This window comes from Vespa crabro, chromosome 7 (genome assembly GCF_910589235.1).
Source record: "Vespa crabro chromosome 7, iyVesCrab1.2, whole genome shotgun sequence".
NCBI lineage: Eukaryota > Metazoa > Arthropoda > Insecta > Hymenoptera > Vespidae > Vespa > Vespa crabro.
The window spans coordinates 3596917-3612500 of record NC_060961.1 but is presented as its reverse complement, the minus strand read 5'-3'; the positions used below and the strand labels follow the sequence as shown (position 1 = coordinate 3612500).

The window sequence follows — 15584 nt, the reverse complement described above, 5'->3', positions numbered from 1 at the left end:
AAAAAAAAAAATTCGATATATCGATTTAACATAAAATCTCGATACTATAATTTCGAATAAAATTTCGATAAAAAGAAAAGGATAAAGAAGGAGTTGATCGTATGTTGAAGTTTAACGTCTAGACTCGAGCAACGCGTATCATCTTTGTCCTTTCTTTTTTCATGCCATCTCGTAAAGCACCGGTACCGGCGCGGCAACCGCATCGCAGCGAGCAAGCGAACGCCGCCGAAAGAACTGGTTCTTCTTCGGAGGGTGGTTAAACCCGATGCAATGCGTGCATTTAGTGAAACATCGCGTAGGAATGCAAACACTGAAGGGAGGGTAGAAACCTGCGTGGGAACCTCTCTTTGCCACGCTAAGCTGCCCGACCATGGAATTTGCACGAATTTTCTTACCTTTTTATTTATTTTTTTTTTCTTCTTCTTCTTTCCCTTCTCTTATTATTATTATTTCTTTTCTTTTTTCTCTTTCAACCGATCGATCTCGATATCTTCGTACATATATCGATACGGTACAAAGTGGAGATAGGTACGAGAGATCGATATCAAACGTGCGTCGAGCCGTAACGAAAATTAATTGATGATTATAATATACAAGAATCTACTAGATATGTATGTATGCAGGTTACGCGTTAGCCAATCTCTAATCTGAACTCTGAGCGGAGTTACTAACATCCCACATCATCTATCTAGGACAAGTATGTCGTTGAAGAAACGTTATAAAGATCGGGATGATTAAATTATCTATATGCACTTTGAAGAAAACTACGATAGTTTGTTTAAAAGTATCCTATTGTAAAAGGTATTTAAATCCGAAACGTTTAGATCTATTTATCTAACAAAAATATTATTCTAAAATAATTCTCTTGAAATAATAATCTAAAGTCACGGACAAGTCCTACGAACGAAGGATAAACATTCTTATGTTTCCTTGACACCATACCATATTCTCCAAACAGGCGTGTATACAACTCGATGCCGTTTACGGATTTCTTAAGTTTCAAGGTATCCTTATTTGATCTTCGTAAATGAAAGATAAGAAATAATTTTTCCTCGGCTTTTATTTCATGGCGATTATTTTTTAAGTTGCCTCCTCACGATAATAACGAATGTTCAAGACTAATTAAAGAAATCCAATTAACGTCCCAATTATTAAGAATAACGAAGAAACGTAAAGATATACGAAAATATATGAGAAAACTTTTCTAGAATTTACGGTTAATGGGAGTAAAGCGTTACGAATCACGCTACGAATCAGTCCATGAAACTAATTCTCATTCGTAATATCTCTTTTGTTCTTTACGATTAATCTACGAAGGAGGGTAGAAAAGAATTTGATCATAATCCGTTATTAAATGTGATGTAACGATGATAATGTCGTTTGAACATTAACATTTCCGGATTTAATTCTTACATCCTTGTCAAGGATGAATCAACGTTGTACGTTCATGAGTATTGTATGTATATACCTACGACGTACATAATGCAATTAGCATTCGTGACATACGATAATTATTCGTGTTTTATTAGAAGATCGAACGATGTCCTGGCTTGTTTTGATAATCGAAATTGTTTGATTCTTTTGAATTTGAATAACAAGTGTTCGGGTAAAGGAACAGAGTGATTGGATTGCAAGTTACATCATTCTTTAAGAATGTCACGGATTCAGGTCTCCTTTTCGGGTTAGTAGAGAAAAAAATAAAATAAATCGATGATGTAGAAAAAATACTCCGATATTTAATAAATTTCTGAGATACCAATCAAAAGATCTCATCAAATGAGTAAGACTTCGAACTATTTCGTTTGAAATTCATTTTTCGAGTTTCTCTTATGTCCTTTTTCCTTTTTACATTATACATATGTAAATTGTACAAGCTTCATAAAGTTCATTAATTTCAAAATTTATCGATTTCAAAAATGTTTAATTTTATTTGATTGAAATAAGTAAATGTATCCAAATATCAATGGAAATTAAATTCAATTTCAAAGAAATCTTGATAAGATTTCTTTTTTTAATGAATTCTAACAGTCTGGAAAGTTTGCACTTATAATTCAGCAACATCCTGTGTATATACATGTGTGTGTGTGTGTGTGTGTATACATATATAAATTCCATTTTTGGAGTTCGCTCGAGTTAGGTTAACGACCTCAACAAATACAAAGATTTGCTTCGCTCACCTTCGTTCAAACTTTTTACTTTTATTTCTTCTTTTTTTCTTCCGAAATCTCTATTTCATTGGTTTACAAAGAAGATGAACGAATCGATAATACCATTCAATAGGATTCGATTGTCGTCGTATTAGTTACGCCGTAAGCTCCTCGGAAAGTTGCGTATGAGACGATATCTCGTGTTCAATTACGAATTTATCAGGTAGCGACACTATTCAATCGAAATACCAAACTTTTGATTAGACCACCTCGATACGATGTCTCATACACCTTCTCTTCATTAACGCATTAACTTGCAAGCTATTTTTATAAAAATCGATGTCGTCAATATAATAATTTTATTTTCTATCGTTTCTTATATTTCGTCATTATTCATTATTTCACATAATTCATCAGTTGTCATTATTTTATGCATCACATTATCGTTCATCATCGATTACATTGATAGAATCAAGTATCGGTCATCTATGAACACTACGGCATTCAGCATATTAAATTCAAAGGCAATATGTGAAAGGTCATCACGGTCTTCTTTAGAATAAGAAAGTATTGCAAGAAAGGAAGCAACGACCTTGATTATCTTAGATATTTCTAAAAAATAAATCGCTCTTTCGTCCAATAATTATCATATTTTCGAACACCTTTCAGGAGGAAATTTGATAAAAAGAATCATAGGATCAACCAGTAGAATTATAAAACTGTAGACTACAACGAGTAGGTATGTCGATGCGAAGTGGAAACGACCTTCCAGTGTCAGCGACCACGGGTCACTCGTCTTGAGGAGAACGTTGCGGTTATGGTTTACGTATTACAAAGTTGGTGAACGTTGTGACTCGATGTACTCGAGGATCAACCTCGATCATCGTACATATATCATTCGTACGTTATAATCGACGACAAACTTGTCATATGAAAAGCACATGATTCTGAACAGGGACGGTGCAATTAAAAAATATCTAATTAATGAAACGAAGAGAGGAATCATTTTCTTTGATTTTCTCTCGTAACTATGCCATACTTTCTATTTGTTCCTTTCGAAAGAACTTCCTTAAGAAAACGAACCTTACCTGTTCTTTTAAAGATAAAGGAGAATAAAAGTTTCGAAATTCAAGGTGGTCATAAAAGAAAGCTTGCAAGGAATCGTTCTTATATTATTCGTTTTGAAGATAATCGATCTTTCAGAGAGCTTCTCTCGAGACATCCGTCCCTGGTTCTATCCGCCTCGCGGACGGTGACAGACGCGCAACGCAAGGCGATTGTCTACGTGACCATCGTTGCTTCCTGCCCGATGTGTCCTACATATCCGCTTGTCGATGTCACTCGGCTCGGTAGACTCGCGTTCCATCGGAGACTCCACGAATCTCGATGTTTTCTCGTTGTCTCTCTATCACGATATAAATAAAAAATTCTTTTTCATATTTTTCTCTCTAGGTACTGTACATACGATGTTAAAGTACTTGGATCGTTTTCCTCATCGTCGCGACATAGAAAATCTATTTGTTTTTTATTTTCTCTAGGTCAACCCGTTGTTGAAATACCTGGAGAAAATGCAACGGTTATGACAGATGTTGAACAAATTACGTTAGAAAATAACGAGACAAGAGATCAATCGACGAACAATACCCTCCAAGGATCACCAACAACCGTGCACTTCCTTCATGTGCCTAAACACACGGAAACGCAGCTTGGCTCGTCCGTTCTTTTGCCATGCAGAACGACGAATCCCGTTGCTGAATGTCAATGGTCCTGGCAGCCATTACCGCCAGTTCATCTGCCACTTCCAGACATCAGTGAGAGTCCAAATGACTCCATGTGTTAGTTTCGTTTTTTTTATAATAGAATTATCTAAATGAATAAAAGGACATAAGCAAGGAGACCTTCTAACGCGATATTTTTACGCGTCTTCTAACGCGTCTCTTTTCTTTTTTTTTTTTTCTTTTTTTATCGATAAAACAACATTTACGAATTCCCTATTTCGATCTTTAGCAACTACAACGTCACCAACATCGACAACGTCAACCCCAACGGCACATTCATTGCCAGTGAGACAATTTCCAGCTTTTGGAAACAGCAGTAACGATTGTTCCGTTCGATTTTCGAGTATGAAGCATGAACAGACTGGATACTGGACTTGTGCCGCAAGGAATTCAACGAACGATCCTTTCACCGCCACGGTACCCGCCAAGTTAACCATCGTTAACGATCAAGGTACGAATCGCGAAGGATCACCGTTCGCATCAAGAGTTTCTTATCGAAAGATAAGAAACGCATCGTGCGTAATAAAATTGACCAAAAAGACGTTATATACTGCGTATACTTAATATATAGCTTTCGAAAATAATATTTGCACAATTGTTTTTCGATTACCAAGAATTATAGGTGTCTTTTGTATCTTATCTTTTTATATCGCTAAATTTTTAAAAGTATGTTTGATTACCATGGTCTCTTACGTAGTCGTCGAAAAATATATACGCCATCGTATGATACGAATACGGCGCCGTCCCACCGTGTTGTTTTCGACATAATCGAAAATTACAGACAAAATAATCGCGATTTACGCGGCAATGTTTTAATTATTGTGGCATTAACAATTTATTTATTCTGCTTCAAAAATAAATTTTTGTCGAATCATGATGGATCCAATCGACGTTGTTAATTAAAATGTTGATATTACAATTTTATATAGAATAACAAAGAAAGGATGAAAATGAAATAAAAATAAATTTTTTAAATGAAAACGATGATATGATACGCTTTTCAACGTATAAAAACAGATCTATCGAAAAACTTCGATATATTAAAATACAACAAGAAAATATGTTTCACGTAGGATCTCTCATTACCTTCGTTAAGCACGAAGAAGCGATAGAGGTTGTAGCAGGCTCCTTCGCACAAATAATGTGCAGAACAAAATTACCTGTACGCGAGTGTCAATGGTCTTGGCGAAGATTGAACCAGTCCGAACCTTGGAATTTAGAAGTAAAGAAATTTCCAGCTTTTGGAAACGACAGCACCGATTGCAGCATCAAATTCAAAAATGTTCTAGCGGAACAGGAAGGCTATTGGAGTTGTGGTGCACGTATAGATCCAAATTCGTCATTTGTACGATCGAATCCAGTTCGATTTTTAATATCTGAAGGTATGCAAAAATATAATAGTCTAGGAAATTTAATCCTATTTCTTCATTACGCGTTTGCTTTGCTCCTCTTACTCATGTCACTTTCTAAATTGATATCTTATTTCAGTTGAATTCGTACAGTTGTCACGCGGCGTACAAGTAGCTGCCGGTGAATCCGTGCTTTTAAGGTGCTTGGTCAATAAACCCGTAATACGCTGCGAGTGGTCCTGGAGAGCAACGAACTCAAGTAAGGAACCTTTACTCGTAAAGACGTTCGCTCCAAATAAAGATGCCGATCACGACTGCTCCGTACGATTTAAAAACATCCTTTACGAGGAAGAAGGACTGTGGACTTGTGGAATTCGATTGTCACCTGACGGTATACTCCATGAAGCACCATCAGCAACTGTGAGTCTTTTACCATCGGGTAAGCATTGGAACAAGATCATCCTTATTAATCCAAGAAAGACGATATTGAACTTTCTTTCTTTTACATTTTTTTTTATTTTTATTTTTATTAATTTCTTTTTTATATTTTTTTTATTTTTTTTTTATATTTTTTTTATTTTTTTTTTTATTTTCTTTTTTTTTTTTTTTATTTTTATACATTTCAGCTAAAGTAAACTTAGTGGAAACACCAACAGATATCACGGTACCTTTAGGTACCGAAGTTACCTTAAAATGTATCACTAGTAGCCGCGTAGAGAAATGTGTCTGGAGTTGGAAACCACTTCATGGAAACGATCCTGAGATCGTGCTTCGAGAATTCCCAAGTAACGGTGATCTTGGGAGGGATTGTTCACTCGTTCTTTCACATGTTCGTACCGAGGAACAAGGATTGTGGAATTGTCAGGTATCCATACCGTCACTTAATACGATGCTGTCTTCTCCATTCGTCAAACTGTTAACATTCGAACAGGGTAAGCTTTTATAAGAGACATGTAAAAAAGTCAACATATACAATTGTTAAATAATACTTCTCTTTCTTTTAGACGAAGTGAAATTTTCAGAGCTCTCACAGGACATTCAAATATCATCCGGTGGTACCATACTTCTACGATGTGTAACATCATTGCCAGTAGAACAATGTCGATGGTCCTTGACACCAGTGAATTCTAATACAACCGTAGTGGTGAAACAATTCCCAGCAGCCGGAAGCGAGTCAAGGGATTGCAGCGTCAGGTTGAGTCATGCCCTGGCCGAGCAAGAAGGTCTTTGGACCTGCGGTGCCAGAATACATGGCCGTGAGAATTATACCGATGCACCACCAGCGAAATTAAGCCTTCTCGAGCCAGGTATCATCGAATCCTGAGAGAAGGATAGACGATCTTGTTGCATAGCGCCCTTCCTTGCACACACGGTCGAGGGTGAATGCACTCCCTATCGTCGATTTCGATCGTTCCTCGATCTTCCACGTAGCGACCTTGAAATGATATCCGATCGAATGATATCGCGGATATTTTTACAAGAACAATTCTTATTCCGTTTGACTTTGGACGTTTTACGTACGACCATAGATATCGCTTCTTCGCGTTTAACGGACTAAAGTCAACGTTTTTAATTTACAATAAAAATAGTAAAAATCGTTTCGACTTCACGTTATATCGAATTCGGATTTAAACGCGTATTCATTGTTTTTTTTAATTGATACAAATTGTCGATGGGGCGATCTTGGCGATATTTAGAGATTAGTAACTCATTATTGAATTGCTTCTAGCTTAAGATGTGTGTTCTCTCTATGGAGTAAGGTATGTATGTAGATAATAGCATTTTCAAAACACCCACAACAGCGGGTAAGAAATAAAAATCAATCCACGATATATGTCGTTCGAGTATCTTTCATGGTGACGGTGAAGACATGCAAGACTAAGAGGTGTGAAACTATGGGATCTTGGTATATTAAAAAGGTCAAGTTTTACACGGGTGTTCCTAGACTGTGATCTTTAATATGGGTCTCGGAAGAGCACATAAGCAACTTTTCTTTCTTTCTTCCTATCGTCGTTTTGTACACATAGTACACGATCGATAAATTCCTGAATCGATCCTATATCGATCGTAGATATTGATGTAGATATTGATTTTTGACTGAATATAAAATTAAATTTTATGCAGAAAAAGTACTTTGCTGCGCTCCGTAAGATAGCACCTTGACTTTATTCATAAAATATTTCTTTTTTTCCCCCCTTCTTTTTTCGACACAACCGCAAGAAGTGTCTTATTTTATTTTTTACCTCATCACCACATCGATGTTACCATGCATTTTTCATTAAACGGTGCTACTACGACGCAAATTTAATATTGCATTTTCTTTTTTGCATCGGACCATACTACTTTAATTATAACTCGCCGTGTACATACAATATTCTTCTTCGTTACATCTCTCACATATATTCGATGAATCATTAAATCATTGTATTTAAGATTTATCGATTTATCATGTTATTACTACAATGGCACGGTGCGTCTTTTTTTTCTTTTTTTTTTTTTCTTCTTAGAAACGACGTTTATCAGCCAAGATCATACGCTAAATCAATTTCGCATTTAGAACAATTAATATTACATCAAAAAGTACGTGATGCTTATGTCACATACGTTTGTATATTTTATCGTTCGTACCATTTCAATTACATCTTTTCTCATTTTCGTATTATTTATTACTTTAATTACGTCAGTAATGCGGTTATATCTCTTTTGCATAGTGAGAGCAAATGCGTGCGTGTGCGTGAAAGGGAGAAAAAAAATATTGTATTGTTTCTTTTAAATTAATTCCAGAGGCTTTTAGAAACACTTTTTGTAATTTAATCATTTAATTTATAAGTTAAGAAGTCTCAGAAACCTGAACCCTTTAAATTATTAACAATGTCAACGTATTAGTAATGCTATTTCTATTATTAACAATCGTATTGAAGACTCGCTCATTTCCTTTCTTCGTCGTACGTTGTATATTAAATTAACAAATCTGTTTTTAAATTCTGATATTTCATCTCTCGTAGAATATTTTGCACTCTATAATTAAAATTTCGATGTTTATTAGTTCATGTTACTTCTTTTGTAAGCGAAGGATTGCAATAAATGGTGTAAGAAAGGTTTAATAGAATGATATCTTGATTGAATCGAATAGTATTGAACAATATTTTATAGAATATTAAAATTAAGTAGTTAATTTTTAATATTAAGAATTTAACATCATATAGATATCATACACTATGCGACATTGTTTTTCGCTAATTTTGCAAAATCCTTCATTCATTAAATAAGTTATAAGCCACAAATATCTTTCAATATAAATGCTTAAATGCTCTGTGTGCCATTAAGTCTATTTGGCTTCTATGAAATAAATATCACATAAAATAATCTGCATTCAATGATTCACATATATATTGGCCATAAATATTATAAATATTATTACTGTAACCAGGTATACTAAATAAATGGAAATCTTAAAATTGTGCACCAGCCTTTTCATTATCATCACCTATCTGTACCAGTTAGGTTGACTAAAACACATTTTTTTCATCAATGTGCATTAAATGTGCCATTTAGTATCACTTATGCACATAGTTCTTCAACACGCTTGTACACATTGCACATATTGAAAAATAATGTACTATTCACAAGCATCAGAAAAAACAGCATAGCTTCTGGTGAACGGGGCAATGATTATAAGAATAAAAAAAAAAGAAAGAAAAGAAAAAAGAAAAAGACAATCACAGTGGATAATGATTTATAGAACCTGTGATAGTCACCCTTTGGGCAGCTCCCCATCAAATGGTCAAATTGGCTTGTAAACTAGGACGAGTTCCTGTAGGAGCTCAATGTCATTGGATACATGCACCAAATGTCTATATACATCAAAACATTACCAATTCAGCAAAGAAAGACAGGTGAAATTTTACAATAATTTGGTTATATAACATTGTAATGTATTCTCGCATATTTTCAAAATAGGCACAATCTTGAAATGAATTATTCTACTGGGATATGCACAATAGAATTCAAACCTAATTATTCAGACTTAGGACAGTGGACTTGTAAATTCACAAGAGATAACCAAAATACAGACATAGAATTGGGAAATGCAACACTCATCTTACTTAATACACTTTCTGGTTTGTAACATTACATTATCCATTTTTAATTTCTTATTTCTAAATAATTACAAGTGTTTCCTATGATATTATAGATGAAAAACTTGGATGGATTGTTGGTGCTTTAACAGCTATTATTTTATTTTTAATAATTATTGTAGTAGTTGTAGTAGTTTGTAAAACTCGACTTTTTGTACGTCGATCACCAGAAATATTAGAAACAATGCCTGCTTCAAGAAAACAACAAAATTTGCAATGCACCAATGACAGAAGAATAGAACATGATAATTGCAGTAATATTACTAATAGTAATAATATTTTACCAAATAGAAGTCCACATTTGTACGAAAGAGTAGAAAAATATAATATTGTAACACCAAAATTATATGAAAACTTTGGATTGTAAATTTATGTGTATCTACCAAAGACAAATATCATTGCTTTTTCCTCAAACCTATTACTACCTTACATTATTAAAGACATTGTTAACTTGTAAGAGTAAGTTAGTCTGTAAGAGTAGGTAGAGTATACTTGTAAAATGTTCTAAAAATTACCAAAATTTTGAAAAATATATCTTATATAAAATATAAAATTGTTTCACATTATTGCTCTATTTTAATGCATCGAGTTGATTTTGTATTTTTTCTAAATTCATATATAAATCGGTGAGGGACTTTTTATCAAATTCAATAGTTAATTTTGAGTCTTTCTCACCTGCAAAGTCTAACTGAAATAATGCCACAGGACTCGCATCTTTAGAAATTGTTGAAGATGATGATTGTATATTTAAACACCAATTAATGTCCTTTACCTGAAAAAGAAAAAAAAAGAACAAGTTTTAAAGTTTGATTCATGACAGAAAGTGATTTAACACTAAAATAATCAAAACTAATACAAACTATTAACATACCTGCGTAGGAAATATAGATTTTTTTCTGAGACATTCAATAATTCCTTTACCATAACTTAACCATGAATTAACAAAAATCAACGTTTTATTTTCATCTAATTTACAAATATCTTTTAAATTAGATTCGAATTCTGCCGACTTTACTACATTGTAGGCAGCTTGTTTATAAATAAGTGTTACTGCATCTAACAAAAAGGTTAATTCCTCTTTATTCAATTCTAAGGATACTAAGAGTTTTTCTTCTTCCTCTTCACTGAATGGCTTTACATTACTAGTGGATTGTAAATTTTGACATATACGATTAACAAGTAATCGAAATTTACCATTATCAATTCGACTTGCAATCTTCAAACCTTGTCGAAGACTGAAAAAATAAAAAAAAAATTAATACATATTTATACAAAGTAAACAATAACAGTAAGAAAAGTATTAATAAAATTTTTACCAAGGTGTTATGGTAACCCAACTTTCCATCACGATGTCTGAAGGCTGTTTACCATCTTTCGTTTGTGACGTATGCGACTTCAACAATAGGTGTGAACAAAATATGAACTACAAACGTAATAAAAAAAACACAATCCAAACTGTGCGCGTTTGTGTCAGTGTATAAGTTTGTGTCGGTGTATAAGTTTGTGTAGGTACACCCCTTTCAAACGTAACCTAACAATCGATTTAATATGTAACAAAAATTTTTATATATAGTAAAAATAATAGTACATCTAACAAAAGCAAAAAAACCATATGTTAGATTATAATTATCTGAAGATAGATTAATTGAAAAATATTTATTAATTGTACAAACTTTATATTTTTTGTTTCTAGTTAAAGTTATACAAATAACTAAAATGTATTTAAGCAGCCATTAATTCGATATTACTCGCGATGGAATACATAAAAAATAAAAGATAAAATATAAAAAATAATAGTAGAAAGAAATTTGCATATGCATATCTTGAATGTTGCAATTGTTAATGAAACGTAGATAAAACTAATTAATATATAAGAAAGAGATGATAATGATATTAAAATGTTTATTAAAATAAATCGCTTTATTTTTATCCATAAACTATTTTCGAAAAAATATCATTTTTTGATATGATCTTTTTCAAAGAAAATAAAACTTTTTCAAGAATTCCATAAAGCTATATTCTCGCTTAAATCTTCATCTTTAAAATGAAATATTCTTCATTAAAATCAATCAAAAATTATATCTATATTCATTGTCGACAAACCATTATAAAATCAAAAGTGATGAACAGCCTTAAGTATGATATATGCTATTTTAATCATTTCAATTTATAACTATTATCTATATTATATTATCTAAATATTATATATAATATATTAATAATCGTCATATATATTATTATATAAGGTTATCTTGTGCGTCTGCGCAATAGTCTTATGCCAAATCATGCTTGATAAAAGTAGAGTAAACAAGTAATAAGGATTTTTTTATTTATGCGACATCTATAATTTTAAGTTATATTCGATTTCTTTTTTTTTTTTTTTTTTTCTTTGATTGTGTTGTTTTATTTGGCGGCATCTACTACTTTAGTCATTTCCGCACGATTTCTTAATACAAACAACAATAGAAATTGTAATTATATTTTTCTTTATTGACATATATTTATACGCTTTGACAAGGATCATCAGATTATTGGTTAATGAGCATATAAGAATAAAACATATTCTTTTAACAGTCTGTTTAAACAGCCTGCGCATAATAATCGTCTCAGAATCGTTAAAATTTTTTTAATTCATTACTGTAGTAATTGATAAGAATTTTATATGATTTTCAGATCCATTGCTATAATATTATAAGCTTATAACATGTCTTCCAATGATAAAAAGTTGTCAAAGGTATATTACATTATTCCTGTATATTCTTTCAGTATTAATACATACTTAAAAAATGTATATATGTATGTTTACAATATTATATCATCATATTTTTATCAAATTCGATATTATAGGAGCATCCTCGAAATTTGATACCTGAATTATGTCAGCAATTTTATCATCTAGGATGGGTTACTGGTACCGGTGGAGGTATATCCATCAAGCATGAGTTTGTAAATCTATAATATTTATTAATTAAAATAAAAGTATAAAAATAAAATATAAATTTTACCATTATTTCAGAGACAAAATCTATATAGCTCCATCAGGTGTACAGAAAGAACGAATAAATCCAGATGACATATTTGTTCAAGATATAAATGGAAAAGATTTAGAACTACCTCCAGCTGAGAAAAAGTTGAAAAAATCACAATGTACTCCACTATTTATGTGTGCATATCTTAGAAGAAATGCTAGTGCAGTCATTCATACTCATTCTAAAGTAGCTTTGATGGTTACTTTATTATGGCCTGGAAAAGAATTTCGAGTCACACATCTTGAAATGATTAAAGGTATATGTCTTCTTACGAAAGATACCTCTTACAAGATCATTTCCTTATAGCAATGAATGAATGTATTTCTTCATAGGTATAAGAAATCAAAAGCTAGGGAGAGCCTATCGTTATGACGAAGAGTTAGTGGTACCTATAATAGAGAATACACCTTTTGAAGAAGATTTAAGAGAAGAATTAGATAAAGCAATCATTGAATATCCAGAAACTTGTGCAGTTTTAGTACGTAGACATGGTGTTTATGTTTGGGGTGATACTTGGCAACAAGCTAAAACAATGTAAGTTATGTTTACTTTATATACGTTTTTTTGCAAAGTATATAATGATACCTATAAATAATATTTTTTATGGGGTTTGTAGGACTGAATGTTATGATTACTTATTTGATGTTGCCATACAAATGAAACAGTGTGGTCTTAATCCAATAGCAACTCCAGCAGAATATGAACTCCATTATCAAACTAATGAATTAAAAATATCATAAAATAATAAAAGAATGCAAATAATAATTATTTTTAATAATTATTGAAATTTGTGAACATATTATTTATATCACAATGTAAAAATATTTTGTATATATATAAATTACTTTAATTATCTATATCATATGGTTTAAAATGTGTTCTAATTCTTTTGGCCAATTCACTTTCTTCATCCTTATCCAATTGACAATCCCTCCAATCTGATCTATGATTAACATCTAATATTCTATCACATGCCAATACTTCTCTACCAAAGTGTAATGGAAAATCCTTCTTAATTCTATAGTACAATGATTGCCCATCAGGTAACTCTACGTAAAAGTACAGAACACCGGGTTTTGCAATTTGTTGTAAATCCGTGTGATGTGGAAGTTCATCGATTTTGAAATTATTACATTCTGCTATTTCCTGTTTAACATAAAAGTTTTCTTTAGACAAAAATAAAATTGCTATATAATAAGAAAAATAATAATATACCTCAAACATTTCTTTAACTATAGATGCTTGATTTTTGTGAATTGGAACAGCTTGTAATTGACAGTGAGATGTTTTATAATTTCTCTCAAAAAATACTGGTACTCGATTTTTACTTGCAAAATAGTTTGTTATTGCTTCTTTATATTGTTTCATTTCTTTTAAAATATCTGGTGGTAAAACTGATAAACTCTGATGATGTGTTATCGGCGAAATTAGCATATGATCTTCAACCAATCCACCTCTAGCAAGCGCTACATAAACTTCTGCACCGACGGCAATTACTAAGTGCTTAGATACTTCAGGACTAGATAAACAAAACCAACATTTTGTTTGATCAAATTCTGTCTTAAGCTTCTTATAAGAATAATCTGAATTTTTCGAACGTTTCTGAGATTTAAATTCCATATCATAAAAAAATTGTGTAGTTTTTGTTTCTATCGGTTCATCATGTAATAAATGCTTTAAATAAGGACTAGATGTTTCATCAGTTGTTTTCATAACTAATTCAGATAATCTTATTCTGTCTATAGGAGTTAAATTCAAAGCATACAGCCATTTCTTCTTTTCATTATTTCCAACCGATCCAAGAGCAATAAATCTAGTTGCAATTTCAATACCACTTTCATCTTGACTATGATTTCTAAGGAAATAATTAAATTTTTATTAATAGGTATTATTGTTATTATTGTTATTTTATCCAAAATTGATTCAATTAATTATACATTATACTTACCTATAAGGTGGTCTTTCATAATGAATATTTTCTAATGCTGAGATATGATATCTTGGTTTTATTTGAGCAGCCAACCAAGCTATTAATTCAGATCCTTGATATTTGATATTAGGTTTATTTGGATCTAAATCGGTAATGCCTTTAGGCCATGGTGAGGATAATAATATATCTACTCCTCGAAAGCTTGGTTGACCTTTCAAACAAGAATTCTTTATTGATACAACATCATTTTTTTGGAAACAAATTGTTTTGGATTCTGTTGCATTATTTTCAATGCCACTGATATATGCAATTTTTAACCCTGATGTTGCAATATATAAACCTCTTCTACCAAGATAAGTTAAATTTTGACAAATTTCATATCCATCTATGTCAGGATAATGTTTTAAATCTGTCTCCCTATTTGGGCCAATAATATATGTTGGAACAGAAATATTTCTCATGCCATTTTTATATGGTTCAAGCTCTATATTATTTTCACCAAAAAAATTTCCAACACATAATAAAAAGTCAAACGGTCCATTTTTTTTGTTAATATTTTCCACTTTCGTAAATAGAAATTTAAAATGTCCTTCTACATCACCACAGCTAAGTATTTTTTGTTTATCTGTCATTTCGTACAATTCAGAATTTTACCTTCATGACATATATTTAATATATCATCATCGTAGGTTTTCTTAACAAAAGATTAAAATGTTGGTTTTATTACAATGTTCATAATAAAAATTGTAGGTTATATGCAAGCATAGACTAAAAATTATCTGCAGACACTAATTCTTCATGATAAGAATTCATTCTCTATGCCGTATTTCTATTTTTATAAGTTGTCGTTATCCCTCTGCGCTTATCCTATGACCAAGCATCATTGTTTACAATAATATTCATATATATAAAGTGAAGATCATGGTGCCAATATACTTAACTACTGATTTGGCGCTTCAAATTTGAATGTATTATATTTAAAAAATAACTCGATTTAAATAATACTGCATTTATTTAATAAACTTGAAATATAAAATAATTTTAAGTTTATATTTCATTAGATGAAAATTTTTAATTCGAAGATCTGCTAACCGATTATGTAAACAACAAACACGTGATGACTTTGACAGTTATTTTATCAGTTTTCCGTTGGATTCTAATCAGTTATCGTTAGTTATAACTGGTAAATAAAATTGTAAAATCTAGCAGGAG

The 15584-nt window shown here is 31.7% G+C and overlaps 4 protein-coding genes across 12 annotated transcripts in view; 2 read left to right on the top strand and 2 right to left on the bottom strand.

Annotated features, from left to right (window-relative positions):
• The window catches only part of LOC124425508, a 17610-nt gene extending 7641 nt beyond the window's left edge, over positions 1-9969 (top strand). For all 5 annotated transcript variants that reach the window (XM_046965931.1, XM_046965929.1, XM_046965932.1 and 2 more), the window contains 9 exons: positions 3686-3982; positions 4155-4376; positions 4999-5307; positions 5414-5713; positions 5901-6206; positions 6279-6581; positions 9017-9170; positions 9235-9395; positions 9470-9969. In XM_046965931.1, the coding sequence (XP_046821887.1) occupies positions 3686-3982; positions 4155-4376; positions 4999-5307; positions 5414-5713; positions 5901-6206; positions 6279-6581; positions 9017-9170; positions 9235-9395; positions 9470-9780 (2363 nt within the window). In that variant the 3' untranslated portion in view covers positions 9781-9969. The remainder of the gene's footprint in view (positions 1-3685; positions 3983-4154; positions 4377-4998; positions 5308-5413; positions 5714-5900; positions 6207-6278; positions 6582-9016; positions 9171-9234; positions 9396-9469) is intronic.
• Positions 6575-10830, bottom strand: LOC124425512 (COMM domain-containing protein 10). 3 transcript variants are annotated; one of them, XM_046965939.1, is made up of 4 exons: positions 10730-10830; positions 10285-10648; positions 10089-10185; positions 6575-6709 (listed from the first exon to the last, which is right to left on the bottom strand). In XM_046965939.1, exons 1-4 carry the CDS (start codon positions 10756-10758, stop codon positions 6585-6587), a joined length of 615 nt encoding a protein of 204 aa, XP_046821895.1. In that variant the 5' UTR covers positions 10759-10830; the 3' UTR covers positions 6575-6584. The 3 variants fall into 3 exon arrangements, with proteins under 3 accessions (XP_046821895.1, XP_046821897.1, XP_046821896.1); XM_046965941.1 differs by lacking the exon at positions 6575-6709 and adding an exon at positions 7213-8292; XM_046965940.1 differs by lacking the exon at positions 6575-6709 and having other exon boundaries at positions 9970-10185.
• Positions 10785-13290, top strand: LOC124425511 (probable methylthioribulose-1-phosphate dehydratase). Of its 3 annotated transcripts, none has more exons than XM_046965937.1 (6): positions 10785-10918; positions 12087-12147; positions 12261-12355; positions 12430-12698; positions 12775-12976; positions 13059-13290. In XM_046965937.1, exons 2-6 carry the CDS (start codon positions 12118-12120, stop codon positions 13180-13182), a joined length of 720 nt encoding a protein of 239 aa, XP_046821893.1. In that variant the 5' UTR covers positions 10785-10918; positions 12087-12117; the 3' UTR covers positions 13183-13290. The 3 variants fall into 3 exon arrangements, with proteins under 3 accessions (XP_046821893.1, XP_046821894.1, XP_046821892.1); XM_046965938.1 differs by having other exon boundaries at positions 10887-10900; XM_046965936.1 differs by lacking the exon at positions 10785-10918 and adding an exon at positions 11733-11884.
• Positions 13196-15526, bottom strand: LOC124425509 (CWF19-like protein 1). Its single transcript, XM_046965933.1, has 3 exons — positions 14391-15526; positions 13658-14297; positions 13196-13588 (listed from the first exon to the last, which is right to left on the bottom strand). Exons 1-3 carry the CDS (start codon positions 15002-15004, stop codon positions 13289-13291), a joined length of 1554 nt encoding a protein of 517 aa, XP_046821889.1. The 5' UTR covers positions 15005-15526; the 3' UTR covers positions 13196-13288.
• Between the last annotated feature and the right edge of the window lie 58 nt (positions 15527-15584).